The sequence below is a fragment of the Anopheles gambiae genome, chromosome 2 (genome assembly GCF_943734735.2).
Source record: "Anopheles gambiae chromosome 2, idAnoGambNW_F1_1, whole genome shotgun sequence".
In the NCBI taxonomy this organism is placed as follows: Eukaryota; Metazoa; Arthropoda; class Insecta; order Diptera; family Culicidae; genus Anopheles; species Anopheles gambiae.
In genome coordinates, this window is record NC_064601.1 from 103,168,287 (window position 1) to 103,186,413 (window position 18,127).

The 18,127-nt window shown below is 50.4% G+C and overlaps 1 protein-coding gene across 6 annotated transcripts in view; it reads right to left on the reverse strand.

Moving 5' to 3' along the window:
• LOC1277171 (protein still life, isoform SIF type 1) overlaps positions 1-18,127 on the reverse strand; it is a 97,489-nt gene that overhangs the window by 50,144 nt on the left and 29,218 nt on the right. For 2 of the 6 annotated variants that reach the window (XM_061643450.1, XM_061643449.1), the window contains exon 1: positions 5,640-8,778. The exons of 3 other annotated variants lie outside the window; for them this stretch is intronic. In XM_061643450.1, coding sequence (XP_061499434.1) covers positions 5,640-6,914 — 1,275 coding nt within the window. In that variant the 5' untranslated portion in view covers positions 6,915-8,778. Of the gene's footprint in view, positions 1-5,639; positions 8,780-18,127 lie in introns of those variants that run through there. One more of the 6 variants, XM_061643448.1, reaches the window with a different exon arrangement.

An 18,127-nucleotide genomic window follows, 5' to 3' on the forward strand; every position in this document is an offset into this window, starting at 1 on the left:
AAGTTTGAAAGCGTAAAAATAGCATTCCAAATGAAAGTGTCGGGTCAGTGATTCTGTTCGGACTCATCCAACCTTAATCAAATGAGCATACGCGCGCGGCTACGGCATGAGATCGTTCTGGCTTGGTCAGTTTGAAGGGCAAGCTGCTGTGCTAGATGCCGAAAAATTCCTGTTCGATTGTGGGTACATTTTTCATCATTGCTGCACGCCACATCTCGCCCACAGAGGGGGCAAGAGGGCTAAGTGATTACAAAATGGACGGAAATAACAAAGCACTGGATGGCATTCGGCACGCAACGTGCCATCGTTTGGGCTACGCTTCGGGAGAGTAGGCAGACCCCCTTCGCCACGACCTGTCTTCCCGCGATGCTCATTAGAAATTATTCCAACACGCTCCGACAGCTGTTTGATCTGCTGGGAGAGCGTAAAATTCCAATCGGAAATGTAATCAGCAGTCGTTTCCAGAACGACTTCTAATTTCCATTCTTTCACCGCTGCCTTCTCTCCCGCACCCTCCCGTGGTCTTAGAACAAAAGCTAAAACCACCACAAAGTTTCACCAAACACTGCCATTGCTCGCTTCAGCTGGGTCAGGGTGATGTAAGCCGAGCGCAGCAGTGGAAGGTAGCGATGGTTTTGAGTGTTAGACAACAGTCAGCATCCTCGGTCGCCGGGCTGGTCGGCCCAGGCCAGCTGCGCGTGCTGGAACTCATTTGAATTCCGAATTACAATTAGACACGCTGAGGCACGCTTACGCGCGCCCCTCGCTCCAACAACACAACACAACAGGGACACGCCAGGAAACACAGGACCGAATCGAAAGCGATCCACAAAAGCAGCACGAACACTTAGGAAACACTGCTACGAAGCGAAAGCAAACCAACCGTGTACACCGGGACCAGGCGTGGTAAATCGCGGTGTAAGCCCGTTCTGGCGAGAGAGAAAAAGTCAGCAGCGTTCAGCAACAAGGGGGAACTTTAGCACCGTGAGGTCGCTGGATGGTTGGAGATTGTTGGCAGACGTGCAGCTTGCAACTTGCAGTTGGTCGGTGGAGCCGTTCGGTAGGAAGTGAAACGCATGCAAATGATGCAACTGTTGCAACAAACTGACCAGGCAGGAAATGTGATAGTGAAATTAGGGAAAAACCATTGCCGGGCTGTTAAAAATCTGTGTAAAGCACGGTGGGAAAACGTGGTGTCATATGTTCACGAATTGAACTTTGTAAATTGTATATTTAAAGAAATTACAATTTAGATCCTTTTTTTTCAGGAGGAACAGTATTGACATTCAAGTATTGACATACTGAAGTAAAATATATCATGTAATCAATCACCCAATTTTTGTGAGTTCCTACATTAATTTATAATTTTGACGAATTATTTAAGAATTTTACAAAGTGATACATAAATTTCGACAATTAACTAGGAATCTATAATGAAAAACGAAAAAAGCCAGAGAGCAATCAACGACAATGGAATATAGGAACATTAAACAAAATAGTATGAGAAAATGGAACAAGAATTAACCAAAAGAAGCTTTTGGCACTTAATTGAAATTGGAAAATGATAATTTTCTCTCAACTATACCGTTTTCATGAATTGCAGAAAACAATAACTGTATCAAGCATGCACATGTGTTCCAATTCACTTATCTTCAGATGAAATTGTTTATTTTTCTTCTTCTCGCAATAGATTTGTTTACATGCAATTTTAGTTTTATGAAAACATTACAAAAAATTTCAATTTTTGCTCTTTCGTTTCTTGCATTTTTTATCAAACTTTATATGCTCTAGCTCAACACTGCATTGCCAACTGCTTCAAAAATTTAGAACGCTGCAGTTTGTCCCCTACTTTCCCACTGTGGATCTGTGTACCACAGCACGTAGCAGTGACCAGCGAGGCAAGCAACCAAAAAGCTGGCAAGCTCTGTCCGGACATGGGCCACCGGAAAAGTCAGCAAAACGCATCGTACACCAGACGTGCATGTTGTCCGTACTTCCGCTCAAACACCCACACACACACACACACACGCGCGTGTTGGGGGCCGGTACGGTTCGGTGTCACGGTTGCTGGTGTCGAGATAAATGTGTACATTATGCGAACACGCCTTGCGCTGCTAGCTTGTTCTCGGGCACAATGTACACCCGCCACTCCCCACGACTTTTACTGGCGGCGGTGTGATGCAACACTTTAGCCAAGCCAGCAATGGGCTAGGCTGCCCGCGTACACTTTCCCCCCCTTCGCGCAGTGCAACCAAAGTGAAACCGAGATAGCCAACGTTGAGGCTGCGATAGGGCCGTTGCGGGCTAGCTGATGGTAGACCAGTTTCCCGACCAACCCATCCCGTCCCCGGGGGTACGTTCGCTGGCAACGTGCGGGAATCTACGTCATCAGCTGCTGCGCCGCCGAGTGCATGCGCCGTACCGTACACAGCCGCGGCAGCGTGGTATGACGTAGCTTGCCGTTCGGTTTTGAACTGAGCGTTGGAACGGGTTCGCCGCCACCGGGAGCCTCTTGGGCAAAAGGGGGGAGTTGCATATCGAGCACGCACAGGATAGCACAATTTCGAACGTGATTTAATGTGTGTTTGTCTGTGTGTGTGTGCGGTACTCGTTCGCCAAATTATCGACCTCGAGGGTACCATGAATCAACGATTTCCTGCAGGGTAAACGATTTCACGTTGGCGGCGTCGTCGTCACACACACAGACAAAAATAACGAGCCTCCGAGAGTTTGAACCGTTCCACGCAGCCTGACACAAATCCGAAGCGATGAAGATGGATTGTGGGGCGGACGAGATGGAGAGAGTGAGAGCAAAAAAAAAACAGCAAAAAACGGAACGGAAACTGCCACTAGCTTCCATGATTAGAACAGGATACGAAGATGTTTCGTTTCGAGAATCTGTCTCCCATTACATCCGTCGCAGGAGCGCCCGGGCTTTTCCGGATTACCCTGCTATACACAAACAGCATGATGGAACACCCGCAGGGCACATGGCATGGTTTCCTGCGCATCCCGCCATCCCGAACAGCTGCCCTCTGTTCGGTCGGAAAGCACAAGCTACACAGCACCAGCCCAGGGCCAGGACCAAACCAGGGGGCCCGACCTACGCCGTCGTCGTCACAGCCAGTCAAGGTTTTTTTTTTGCCAGCTCGCCGAAGCTTAATTAGCTTCCGGCAAAGTTAATGAAAGGCGAGCTTCGACGAGTCGAGCCCGACGTACGGTGTGGTGTGCCGGCAGCGCCGTTCCAAGGTCACGCTCGAAGGATAAGGCCAATGCTAAGGTGAGGGATGCTGGGTGCAATTTTAGGGCTACCGATTAGGGTGAATTAAACTATTTTTAAACTGTACGCTGTGGCAAACTGCAAGCCGCTTGGAAGATTGGATCTTTTTATACCAAACCAGTCGGCCAAATTATGCCTCTCGTTTTTACAAGCCGTTCAAGGAAAGCAGTGCCCGACCGATACTTCAAGTGGTATTTTCAAAGCACATTAACAATGCGCTGCTGGCAGACGGTTCGTTGCAAATCGGGCCGATGTACATCCGTAACCGTTTCTCTGCGCTGGCATCGGGCCTGATGATGATGATGATGATGATGATGCTGATGGGCCGCAAGCGATCGGATACGGCACGACAAACATTGGCTGCCTTCCTGGGCAGCTGGGCGAAGCCTGGGCTGGCATAAAAATATAACATATCTTTCCGTTCGATTGCATCTACGGTGCTGTCCCAGTTATTCTTCGTCTCCCCCCCCCCCCCCCCAGGATTCTTCCTGGAATGGAATCTCGGATTGGATTTTCACCAAACAGAACCGATTTGCATACCCGAGCATGGGGCGTCATTTTTGCAAGTCATTCGTTCCAAGAATTTTTGTACGGACCTTGGGCAATCGATGGTATCGCCAATTTGGAGCAACAAAACTAGTAGGGGAAAGGTCTTTTTTCTCTCTGTGTGTTATCAGCTAGTTTTATAACAGGGAATTTGACATTTGGCAGCAGAAATTATGTCAAATGTTCATAAGAAAATAAATATTAGCAATAGTTTTTGTTTCGTCTGAGAAATAAAACAGTTCGTTTGTTGGTTGTTTCAAACTAATATTTGTTTAAATTTGTTCCTTGAACTGGGTTGTGAAAATGGGTTGGGAGGTGTTTTTCAAAAGATGTTTTTTTTTGGATCAAAAGTGTTAAAGACACGGGAAGCTAAATGAATACGAACTGTCAAAATGGGTATGAAAATCAGTTCAGTTGTTTTGAAAAGGCTCAAGTACTTCTATCGTTTCTCGTTGGTTCCAACATTTTCCAACATTTTTTTTGTATGGTTGGATTTATGCTGTAGACGTATACAGCATTACATCTTCATTCTCAATAGCTCAACAACTCGATCCCTCGAAATCGATTTAGATTTTAAATTGGAGTGTACAGCTGTAAAGTTTTAATCATCTATTTTGCCATAAAAACACAACTAATGTTCATCATGTTAGCTAAACGTACGAATCGAGCAGTTGTTGGTCACTACAATACCTTCCCCAGGACAGAATAAATCCAACAATGGGGCCCTTCATGATTCTAGTCAGTTTTTTATATGGAGTTTGACAGTTGGAGGCTGAAATCATGTAAACCATACAAAACCACACATAAAACCAGCCTGCAATTTTCAGTCTAGATTATTCTAGCCTCAAAGCTAGAATTAGATTCGAGTACCTGCTCGAAAAAATGGCAAAACACGGTGTTGTTTACATTTACCCCAAGGTGCATTAAAGAGATCAGGCGGTGGAATCTAGAATCAAAGTGTATGTAGTCCAGGTGGTCTCATAGCATTTTTTTATAACCAATTTTGAATATCACTTTTTGACAGGATGGGTGAATACTTTTGTTCAAACAAACTTTCTGGAGGCTTGACGAATACTCAAAACACTCTTAAAATCTTCATTCAGAAGCGGAAGCGATAAAAATTAGCCTTCAAAATTCATACACCTTGGGATAAGCCCACCTGTATATTATACCCACTTGAATAGCTGCTCGAAAACTGCTATACAATGCAAACAGCTGACAGGCTGAAATTTCAGCATACGAGCTTAATACGGAAAGGACCCCATTATCATTTATCTTTGGTTGGAATATCAATTGCCCACCATTCCGTAACAAAGTGGCCAATAACTTTCTATAATGTTAATACATACTCTACTAAAACTGTTGCAAAATCGATATATCTTGCGGAGTAATGAATCAATATTAAATTCAAAGTTCATAGTAATCTCTACACAAAGCTGTTACGATCAAGTGCACGTCAAATCAGACTTTAATTCACAGTTGTATTTTAATTATATTCACTTCAGCTCTCGATTCTTGTTCAATTCTTATTGAGCCTGTATGAGCCATATTCCCATAATGCTACTAGTCGAGCAGTTGATAAAGATTAATTTTTGTACGTGTATACAAAGCATGTCAAAGGTTTTCCAAATAAACAGTCAACAAATGCAATAACTTTGATTTCTTTACGGTCCGATTGGTTACAAATCTGTTATCCTTTTATAATATTCCCCAACATTGATACATTTCCCCTGAGTAAATCATGCAAGTCTGTAAAAGAAGAAACAGAAAACCTCCCGCCAACGTTCGCACATGCAAAACAACGCAAAACTACCTTGCGCAGAAACCGCTCGTTGCAGTCCTTGGCCGTGCCGCGCCAGTGCCGATGCCGGTACCGCGAGTTGCCCAGCCTGGACGAACCCTTCAGCTCGGCCGCCTCGTTCACCACGCGCCGTATCGTCTGGAACCGGGCCCGGTTGCAGCGGTGCATCGGTTTCAGCACGGCCCCGCGCTCCGGCTCCGACTCCGGCCCCGACTTGTTCGGATCGTCCTCATCGTCGACCCACGCACTGAGCACGCCCTCGACGAAGTTGTACAGCATCTGTATGTTCGGCTGGAGCGGGGCCGACCCGGACGGCGTTTCCTGCAGCGGCTGTATCAGCTTCCGGTTTTGGCACACCTCGCGTAGCAGATTCTCCCCGAAGTGTACGGTTTTGTGGCGGCGGCGGCGCGAATTCAGCGACGCAGCCGACAGCGATTTGGTCAGCTTGGAGCCGTTCGAGCCGGACCCGGACGCGGACGCGGACCGCTTCTTCGACGACTTGAAGGACGAGCGGGGCAGTGAGCAGCGGCTTTCCTCGCGCGACAACCGGCCGGCCCCGCGCAGGGCTGGCTGGCAGGGTGGTGGCGCCGCCGGCGCTTGATGCTGCGGCACAGCCGGGTACATAGCAGCAGCTGCAGGGTAGTGGTGTACCGCGGCATTCCGTGGCAGTGAGTTGCTTTTCGCCTTGGTGGTGGGGAGACCTCCACCGCCACCACCACCACCACCCCCCATCTGGCACCGGGCGTCGGTGCAGCGGGGCAGCGAGTTGCACTTGTTGTTGCACTCGTAGCAGAGCGGCCCGCACTTGGGTGCGCTCTTGGGCAGTACGCGCGGCAACGAGGCACACCGGGGCGTATCGTAGTAGCTGGTGGTGGCGTTGGCGGTGCCGACCACTGGGGCCAGCGCGCCGTCCTCCCCGGACCCGAACAGGTAGCAGGTCGGATCGTCACACAGTGACATCACCGAGCAGCTCGGATCGGCACAGCGCGTCAACGAGGCACTTCGTTCGGCGGCGGCGGTGGCACGGGCATGCGGGCCCGCCTTCGGGTGGTGGAGGTAGCCGCCCACCGGGGGCTGGGCGGACGGCTTGTTGAACTGGTTGATGTCGCCGACGGTGGCGGACCGCTGGGTCCGGTGCCGCCGGGACCGCTCCTTCTTCGCCGACCGGTGGCCGGCCGCCGGAGGCACGAAGGTCGATGTCGACGGTTGCGGCTGCAGTGCCGGCGGGTACTGGAAGTGTAACGGTTGTTGCTGCTGCTGCTGCTGGTGAAGCGGTATCTGCGGCATCGAGTGTTGCCGGTGTGTAGGGGCGGCCGAGTGGGCGGAAGGCGCTCGCTCGCGCGAATGGTAGCGGAACGTGCGCTCGGGCTTGGCCGGTGCAATACGCGTCTGGGACTGCGAGTGAACCGGCAGGTCCGATTGGGACGAGGTGACGACTTCGCTGGCCGAGTGGCGCAGCTTGCGCTCCCGATGGCTGTGCCCGTGCTCGCCCCGTACCTCCTTCCGTCGCACATCCGTGCAGCTCGACTGGGTGGCCGGATCGAACGTGTGCTTTTTCAGCTGCCGCAGCGGATACTGGATCCAGTCGGTCGTCGTCGGCTGCTTCTGGAAAAAGTCTTCGTTCGGGCCGAGCGAGTGGCGCTTCAACAGTTTGGCCGTGCTGGCGGAGGACGGCGCCGGTCCGCGCGGCGCTCTCGATGGGTCGTAGTGGTGCAGCGTAAGCTCCTCCTTGTCCTTGCACTTCTTCGTGGCGCCCGTTTCCTCGTTCACCTTGCTGAAGATCTGCTGCTTCTTAAGCCACTCCAGTATGTCGTCCCGGGTGAGCGCAATCTCCCCCGGCTGCTGCCCCGTCCCACCCCGCTCGGCCGTGCCGGAGGACGTTTGCCGCTGCAGCGGCTTCTTCGCCGCCAGCTGCTGCAGCTGCAGCTGCAGCTCCTGCTCCTTCTCGTACTGCAGCTGGGCGCTCTTCGCCTTCTGCAGTATCTCGACGCTCTTCTTCAGCGGCAGATTGAGCAGCCACTCCGAGATGTCCGACTTGAGCAGCTGCAGATCGCTCGGGCCGGACGAGTGCCGCTGATGGCCACCCTCCTTCCCGTGCGCTTCCTCATCGCGGCGCGCCGTGCTGGCGTCGACCGAGCGGGACGAATGGCGCTGCTTTAGGTTGCGGTCGAAAAACTCCGTCTTCGAGATGGCGCCGGTGCTGGGGGCGGGTGCGGCCACCGTCGGCAGCAGTGGTTCCGATTTCGGCTTCCCCAGGTGCCCATTGGCAAGGGGTGGGACCGATTGCTGGTGCTGCTGCTGCTGCTGCTGCCCGGTCGGTTTGTTAATGTTGCGCGCGTTCGTCTTGTCGGTCGAGGTGGACTTTTCGATCTCGTACTTGTACTGCTGCAGCTGCTCGATCCACTTGATGTCGGCGTTGATCTGCTGCAGGAACTTGATCAGCTCCTCGTTGCTCAGCTCCTGGCTTTGGCGGGGCGGCGGCTGGGGCGGGCCGGCGCCGCCCGTCGAGTAGGCGAGCGATTGGGAGGAGTGCTGCTGCTGCAGCGGCTGGTGCGCCCGGTGCGCGTGATGGCCCGACGTGGTGGTGGACGATTTGGCCAGTATGCCCTGCAGCGGTGGGGCCGCCGCGGACGCTCCTCCTCCCCCTCCTCCTCCTCCCCCCGTCCCGATCGCGTTGATCGCGCTGGTGGAGGCGGACTGGGCGGCGGCCAGCCTTTGCTGCTTCTGCTGGGCGGCGGCAAGCGCCTTCAGGTCCTGCAGCTTGTACTGCGCGTTGCAGCGACAGACGGGCGTCCTGCCGCTCGCTCCTCCTCCTCCTCCTCCGGCGCCTCCTCCACCGTCGTCACCTATGGTGGGCTTTTTGGCGGACGCCGTCGTTGTCACGTGGCTCCGGCCGGGCGCTACGGGTGTGATTTGCACGATCACGCAGCAACAGTGTAGCAGAAGGGTGTTGGGTGACTTTCCCTGTGGCGGCTGCTGCTGCTCGACGTAGCCCGCCCGTCCGTTCTCGCCCGCCGACCCGTTACAGGCAGTGGTGGCCGTATCCGGGGCCCGATGGTTTGGCTGCTGCTGCTGCTGCTGATCAGTGGCGGTGGTGTATTGCTGTAACGCTGCCAGAATGAGCAACGGTGCGGTGCGTAAGGCGGTGTAGTAGTGGCGCTAAACGATGGGCCGTAACAGTGGCGGCGGCGGCCTCCGGTGGTCCCGCGGTGCCGGGGACGTCCTGCTCCTGTGCTGCCTGCGGGGCGATGCAGCTGTACGTGCGGGTGCGGTGTGCCGTTGGGTGCGTGGGGCTCGTCACTGCCACTGCTGCTCATGTCATAGCACGCTTTGTTAACTGGTTTTTGCACAATCGCACCACACACTACGAACAGGAGGGAGGAGGGCGGGAAAGACGCTGGGGTCTGCCGGGGGCGTGCCAAATATCGACGACCCTGGGGCCGAGAGCCTTGGCAACAGAACAACAGCAACAAAAACACACAATTGCTTTACACAATGCACTCACGCCAACCGGCAGTACCAGATAGCGCTTGAGCAGGCACTCCAAAAGGACATCGCACACGAAGCACGGGCACGTACCAGGGGCATCGCAAACCTGGCGGGGCACTGTCACTAACAACCGTATCCGTTTCTTACACTTTAACAAACAGCCAAATAGCGTGGCGGAACGCCTTTTCTGGGGAAATATACGAATGGACCTAGGCAAACAGGCACACCAAGAGAGAAGCGAAAAACACAAACACTAAACACACGATTCCTTTCTTCAGACAAAAATCACTCGCTGCAGTTGTCGTTTTTTTTTGCTGATGCGTTTCGTTGTCTTGAGCGAATGATCTCTGTAGAGTACACCTTGGACACCTTGGTTCAGAGATCTTATTCATAATGCTTGATGCTTCAAATTTACTCAAACTTGCGGTAGATGTTGCCGTAAGAGATTGGATCTTCCCGCGCTAAGTACGACCGGGCTCAAGGGTACAACAATTTCACAAACACTTTGAGCAACGGGCAAGGACGCTGTTTTCCAATAGCATTGCTATTGGATACTAAGCTCCATGAAATCTATTTCATGACCTATTCGTGGATTAATAAGTGCCAGATTTGCATGTATTCGGTATCTCTGATCTGTGCTACGCTTGTTGTGTTAAGCTCACAAACACCTCACAAACACTTGCTTTGGAGGTCCTTCAGACAGGAACTCTCCCTGTCACACAGCTTCGCCGAAATGTCGGGAAGGATATCTTTCCGCCATTTCTGTACTCCTACTGCTGTAGCGTAGTTACGGGCGTTGGTGCCAGCCGCAGCAGCTGCTGCTACTGGAGTGGCAAAACCGCAATGCACTCGCTGTGCACAATTCCGGGGCACAATTATGTAAACTGATTACGGCACAGTGCCGAAGGAGATGGCCGAGAGGTGCGAACCGTGCCGCGCGTCTAGGTGTGGTTGTTGTCGAGTTGGTGTCACTGTTTGTGATGGCGCGTGTATGTGTGCGTGTGTGTATGTGTCTGTTGTGTATGAGTTTTGTGTGTGTATATGTGTGTGTGTGGTGTAAGACGCACGCGGACGCACCCACAGCACGTCATCGAGCGACGGTACGCCCCTTGTGTACACTGACGCCCCAATGTCAATAGCAGGCGCGGATCTTGAACTGCCACGCTGCGCTCTTCCCTTAACAGCACACACTTCCCTCTGCGAGGTGCCAGCTCAGCGCAAATCACGCTCAAGGACTGCGGACTCGTCAATCCCTACCGAGTGATTGCGGACAAAACTCAGCACTTCCCCTTTCAATCGTCCACCAATCGAATGGGGCTACCAGCACGAAACACCTCTCCGGTCGCGCTTGGTAAAGCCTGCACACAGCACACAGCCAGCTCATCGGTGAAAGGTTGAACCGCCCGAAATCTTTGCACACTGTTTTTGGTTTTTGTTTTTCATTGCCCCGTTTAGCTGTTGTTGTTTCGCCCTTTCACTACCACACGCGGAATCACGCAGCCAAAACGCGGACGCAAATCAGTGCCTGTGCGTGTGTGCGTGCGTGTGTTTGTGCCGTTTATTCCGTCACACGTTTTCGCGGTGGCCTTCGGGGATGTTTGCGGCTGTTTTACAGCATCCGTGCGTTTGGATGAGGGCTTGGGCTGCTGCTGCCACCCTCAGCTGCTGGCGTAACGCGCACTGCACACGACGTCACACGGAAAGGTATCCACTGGCCGCACCACGGACAGAGATGCTTTCCCACTTTCCCCGCAGGGCAAGGGCAGCGTTCTTGCTGGTTGTGGGACACACGGCTCCGTACACGCACGGGGGGAAAATCGAACGCCACGCACCGAAAAACCGGACCGGATGGGAAGGAATTCGCCACGGGCACGAGTCACTGAGGCCTTTTTGCTGTCACCGTCAGCAGTAAACGCGTGTATACGTGTAGCTTTGCTATGTGTGTGTGTGTGTTTGTGTACGAGTGTGTGTGTGTCTGTATTTTTGGCCTGTTACAGAACCGAGAAACGGACTAGCGAACCGTGCGTACGGGCTCGTATAGGCTACTGCAGGAGGACCGCTATAAAACTAAACGCTTGAAAAAGGTGGTTTTTGGAGCAGCAGATTCACGGTTATGATGACATGACGCCCTTATTCGCTGGAAAAACAGGTTCCGCTCACGGTGAGCATCTTGGCGTGCGAGATTTGCCCCAAAAATCTCGCTCGCAGCTCGCGCCCGAACCAGCAATCAGGTAGTGCGAGTGTGATAGCGACAGCGCCTACTCTCTTTGAAAGTTTTTGTCGCTCTCGCTTTCTCTCTCTCTCTCTCTCTCTCTCTCTCTCTCTCTCTCTCTCTATCTCTCATGAAGGGGTGCGGAAAGTGTCATCCAGTGTACGCCATCTACCCTTTTCATTCGTACCAGTAGCTTTTCCTTCCTTCGTTCACTCGTTCGGTCGTTCGCTGCGTATCCTTCGCGAAGTGTCCTTGCACTCGGGTAAGCTTTTTGTGCTCTCTTTCTCTCGCTCTCCCCATCTGTGCTCTCTTTGGTTCGGCTCATTCGCTCGCAGCATTTCCGACCAAGGTTACTTCGGGACGGCATCGACGTGCTGATGACGTTTGTGCCCGCCTGTCGGTCGAGTTGATGGCTGCGAGCAGCTTGCGAATTTTTATCCCAGAAAATTGGATCTCCAGCTCTAGCGCGCCTTGAACGGTTCAGCGAGCGGGAGCGAGGCGCTTTGAGCGAGATTATTGACGGGTTTTGTGCACATTAGCAGCGCAAGAGCCTGCGGGAGAGTGCACGATGGACGGTGGCAGGGCGTTGCGAGCGGGACAGAGATGAAGCCGTTTCGGCAACGAGCGAGCGGGCAACTTTTGATAGAAACATATTGCAAAACGTTCGATCTTATCTCGGGTCGTCTGTGAAGTCACAAACACACTCACACACATACAAACAGGCAAGCGTATGCACAGTTCGGGAGATCAATGACAGGATAGTGGGGTCAGCACTGTTCACCGTTGGGACGATTGGAATCGTTTTTATTTTGCTGTGTTTTCATGACTGGTTGATATAAGATTGAGGTGTACGTTTAGCTTAGAGAAACAATGAGACTTCATTTTGAAAACCCAGGCCAATTAAGCAGCCAATAACATCCGAACCGTTGCGTTCAATCCCGGTTTGCATCGGATGGAAAATAATTTTCCAACGGAGGGAAAAAGCCCGTTCATTGCAAACGGCAGCTCGCTACTGCGCAAAAGCTCAGCTAGCTGTTGTTGGTGTGCTTTCTTTTTCCCTCGCAAAAAAGAAAGCACCAGCTTCTTGCCTAGCCCACAGCGTCGATGTGTTGGTGCATGCCACTGGTGCTTACGCTGAGCGGTTCAAATGCAGCAGCAAATGGAGCGAACGGGGAAAAGGTTAGCGAAAGGTTCATACTGCCAGAGCAGCAGTCGGTTAGATGTTGCCAGCTTCCAGCTGGAATGGTGTATGTGTTTAAAAGGTTTGGGATACACCGACCTTTCCTGCCAAATTTGGCGCCTGGCGGTGGTGTATTATTGTAATAGATTTTGTTTGTTCCTTTTGTTTTCATGACCGAATGGGGCAACGTTATGAAACAGTTGAGCTATTTTTTAAAAGTTCCTCAATATATTTTTATGGAGAAATCTATTAGGGGCATTCATCCGCTTCCTGCTAAATTTTATTTTTTCTTCAAAACTTCAAATAGATGGATGTTGTAACGGTTTTGTATATCGGATTCAATGAAATACCATGCGTCTCCATCGAATACGATTAGAAAGGTAATAAATTCATAAACTGTTTGATTTTTATAATGTTTGAGTTATTTAATAGTTGAGGAAAACATTTTATTTAAATAACTGATGGTGGACAACTGCAATCAGTTCAATCAAATCAAATCAATAATTTTAATAAAGTTTTATCATCTACCATGCGTCTCCATTACAAAATGGTAAGGACATTACTGCTCGTAGTGGTTTCAATTGCAATATTTGCACTGGTTAAATTATTTGATCAACAAGTGAATTTTATCCTTCTCAATCAGTAATTTTCAGTATCCAAACCTTAACGAACAATTATTCCTTGATTTTGTTTATGCGTGTTTTCGAAACACCAGGCGTCTCCATGGTGTAATTGATTTCTTTAATTATTAAAAACAATACTACAGAGCATACAAAACAATGATGGGAAATTATGTGTAAATTGCTCAATATTCAACTATCTCTACATGAACATTATGTCGTTAGTATGTTTTATTTCCGAGGTGGAACTTTCCGCATTATAAAAGAGCAATAAAAACAGTGCACAAAAATATCTCCTTTATTTTAGCAGAAAACAACAACCGAGCAGCATAGTTTTAGTAACGGAACAAAGAGATTCACTGCATCGTAAAATGTGTCACATCCAGCGTAAAATAACACACCACCCGGGACAATGTGGCGATGGTGGCGGACCCAGCACACCGTTTGCACCGTTTGCCAGCGTATGCGGCGTGGGCACTGTTTTGATAGAGCATGTGGTGCTTGGGTAGAACGAGAGCACGGCCGGGCGCAAAGCACGCGAGAGAGGGTCTCGTAAAGTACCGAGATTCATCTCGAATTCGCTCACGTGCCTGTGCAGGTGTGCGTTACGGCTGTGCTGTACGGTGCAGTGCTACCAGCTACCACCACAACCACCATCACACAACCTATCTGCTGAAATTTGGCCACAAACAAAGCGCTCGGCCAGAAGCATGGCACCAACACTAACGCACATAGTGGCAGATGCAACACGCTCCTGCTCGCTGGACGATTTTCTGAGTCGGAAAAATCACGTGGTTTATATGGCAGTGTGTGGAGATGTCGTGCTACAAACATTGTGTGTGTGTGTGTGTGTGGGGGAGGATGAGATACAGCGTGAAGCATATCAGCATCCCCGACTGAGTTTGTGTTGGTGTATCGAACGAACCTGGAGTAAATGTACGCTTTGCGCGTACACCGTTTGAGTAATGACCCAAGCAAGCCTCCAGGAAACGTGTGCGAAGAGTTTAAAGACCTTATTAGTGCGGGTTAACGCAAAATGCTAACGAAAGTGTGATGTCACAGACGACAGGCGGCCAGTGGCGACATGCTGCGCATTTTTATCAACTGATTAAACCGACGCACGAACTGTATTCGAGGATGGCGGTAATGTATAAAATAAAGCAAAAAAAAACCCCGTTTCCACACACAATTTACCCGATATGGGTCATAATGGCGGTGCGGATGCAGGGAAGGAAAAAAAATTGATTTACTTTTATGCGGCTTCCTGCTGGCACGGAACGGCTACGGCGGCGGCGGTCGCTCCCGGGATCGACGGTGGTCACTGAACTGTGCGTACGCTCAACGCTACGACCGTTGCCTCGAGCGGGAAAAGCTGGCGAACTTTCCGAAGCACTTTTTCATCGTCACTATGCAAACCGCACTGTGCGCACACGAGCAGGCACTATTCTTCTTCCGGCCGCACTTGCTAACACTTGTCCGTCACGCACGGCCAACGCACTGGGGGAAACTGTTTCGGAAAACAATAAATTGACAGTAAAACAGCTTCGGAAACTGCTTCGATCACGGATGCAGGAAGCGCCCGTTTCCTTAAACGTTAAAGCACTTTGCACACGCTACACCAGCAGCAGCGTTTGTGACACAGCGAGTGTGTGCCCTGCCGCCGGACGGGATCGAAAGAAAGCTACCTTTTTGGACAACACGGAGTCCACACACACACACACACAGCATAGCACACGCATCATTCACGCACCACGCAAAGGGAGCGCAAAGCGGAAGCGGACCGGAGCGGAAATGCGTTTTCGTGTCACTGGTATGGCTTCCTCCGATGGTTGAAAGCACACAACGGTGCGCACTCACACACCAAACCAAAAAAAAAAGGAACACCGACAAAGAAAAAACGGCTTTCACCAACACTGAACGGCCGTCGAAAGCCGTCGTGCTCTTGCTCCGGCCGCTCTCGTGTGCAACCGTATATACATAAACACACACACACATGCACACACCCACACAGTCCCAAACGCCCACACAGACACGAGCAGCGCGGTTTGGTCCGCTTTGGGGCTACAGCGGTATGGGTTGCCGCTTCTCACACACTGCCATTTTCATACAGACAAACACACAGACGGAGAGTTGTCGCCTTCCGAAACGATCCCATCACGCACACAGCGATAAGCGATGCTCCGATAGTGTCGAACGGCGGGAAAGCACTAGTGCCCCGGGGAAGGGAAGGTTGTTGTCCAGCTCATCGCAATCAATGTTGTGGTTTCTGTGCTTTGCTGTGACCGAACCGGGTAATGGGTTTGTATCACAGCAGAAGAAGAAAAAAAGCAACACACACACACACAGAGCAAATCTATTGTAATGAGCTTGCGCCTACACTAGTGACACATTTTTTCATTTGGTTTTATTATTTCGCACCGAATCGATACACGCACCGAAAACTATGGCGACCTATATTAACGCACGGATCAAGATGGTGTGCCACGGCCAAGGTGGATAGCGATGAGTCCCGCTGGAACAGAGCGCTGGCGCTCTAATTGAATTGTTTCCGCTGCGAGCGATGATTTATGATTGGCTGGCTGGTGAGCCTACCGGTTCTGGCAACGTTTCGATTCTGTTTCAGCATTCCGCCGGTCTGGATGTGTCGACCGCACGGCTCTTTGCGAGCGCTTCTTTTTTTTCTTCTTACCCCTGATCAATGGCGCGCGGGGGTTCCGATTGCTTTCCAGCCCGGTTTAAGGAATGCTCGGGGGTTTCTGCCCGTGTGTATTTATAGGCTCACAGGGACCCTTTTTCGCAACCCTGCCAGCAGTGGACAACAAAGGGCGAACGACCAACACTAGCACCACCGTCGGCGGTGTATCATTCGGACAGTCCAGCAGTGGCGAGGGACAGGACATGTCATTGGCGTTCTAAATTTAAACACGTACGACTCGAGTGATATGCTCTCTGTGCTTTTAAAATAGCTTTTACTCTGTTGGTGTGTATGTGTGTGTCCGTGAGAGTTGCGATGTGTGTGTGCGTGTTTGCTATCAGCAGCTCATCCTGTATTAACAGAAAACGTAGATTCAACAGACACAGGTGAAGGTTTCAATTTGTTGAATTTTTCAAACTCCCACTGGAAATAATCGACATACTTTTTGGTTTTCCTCAGCATCGGTCATCAAACCGGGCTTTTTAATTCGAAATTCAATCGATCGGCTCTATCAATTTGTTTTACTTTTTTGTTACTTTCGAGAGGTTAATCATTTTTATGAATGCATACACTCGTCGAACTCTGATCTGTTTTGTAAAATTAATAGTTTTGATATTTTCTATGGGTTGCAAAGCCTGTGTGAGTGTCTTGAAACTTTCTCATTTAATTTACAAAATTTTAGGATCGTTTTCTGCATCAGTTTCAAATGTTTACAGCATTATTCAACGCTCGTGAGCAGATTTTCAACTTCCCAATAGTTAAAAAGTTATCGCAGCTGTTGAAGATGATCTCGTGTGCGTTAAATAATATTGTTTAAATAGGAAAGAGCCTCAGAAAGCAGTGTATTAATCTTTATTTTGCTTCTTTATTTGTTATCTTACTTATTCTTACTAAAGTTGTGATAAAACTTATCCTTCACTGCATCATTTTTTAATCCAAGACATGCAACATTCTAATTTATTTATGCAGTATTTGATTATTCATTGATTTGCTAGAAAAACTATTTAAAGAAATGAACCAAAAATGTGGTTCATTATCATCTTCTCTCCATAAATAGTATTTTCAGATTCAGGTTATGCACAATTTTGTCTACTGGCACGAAACAAAGAAGGAAGGAGGTGGGAGTTTACAAATGTCAGATAGTATTATTTTGAATTTCTTCCACCATTACTACATTTTTCCCGCACAATTAGCTCCACACAAAGCGTCTGTCAGCAGTGGCTTGGGTAACAGTTTTCCCGCTCGCCATAAATAAAAAAGCCAAGCAAGCGTCGTCCAGTGTTGCCAGTACCAATACCATCCTGCGCTCGCTGGGACGGTTGGCCTACTTTTGCGTTACTGCTCTGCGTTAAGGCGAGTGGGTGGGCAGCGCGGCCAGCGAACGGGATGGTTATTGTGTGCATGCAACAATGCAACCGGAGAGCCTGTGCGCTCATAAACACTGCAGGTGCAGGGCGAAAGTGGCCCAACCGTACTCGCTGTTATCCTTTCTCTCGCATTCTCTCTCTTGATCGGGATGCCCAGTGCAACGTTGCTAGGATACGGCTCTCGCATGCTCAAAACTACCCCCACACGGGTCTGGTATGGAAGGCGGTGTTTCGACGGTAACGAGCTGTCACTGCTGTCATTCGAATGCGCCCATTGAAAGAAGCTTCGGATGCATTCGTTGCTACAAGGCCACCAAAGCTGAGCCCCGAGAACCGACCGCCTGAAATTGTTCTCGCGAGAAGAGCAGCTCTCGGCCAACGTTGCTATGATGGGGGGGGGGGGGGGGGGAGCAAGAGGGGGAACGGCATCGGCTGTTGCATCATCAGCCAGCACAATGCCAGCTGCACTATATTTAGCTCCCGTTTCGTAAATCGACACCGATCATCCTTGGATCGGGTGCAAGGTTCCGAAAGGGAGCTCGGTGCGATGGATGGTGGGTGTACATTTTTCTCTCATTACTTCCTGCTCTTCATCAGTTACGAAACAGCACGGCGGTACGGGAAGGAAGCGCTCAGCATGATGGATCGGACCGGGCTATCGTTCACGTGTTTTGCAGATTTTACCCGGGACCTTCGAGCTGGGACGGGGGTTAGCAATCAGATGATTGATTGCTTTTGAATGGCTTCAGTGTGCAGGGCGAAAGTAATAATCAGCCCTTGCTTGGTCGGTTATGCACAAGAGAAGGGGGACCAGGGGGACGTTTTTGTGGTGAAGAATTATTCACTGTGAACGATTTGCGTGCTGTGCAAAGTAAGCAATTGATTTTGAATGGAGCGCAAATGGGAACGTGAAGTTTAATGTGGTCATTGCATCACA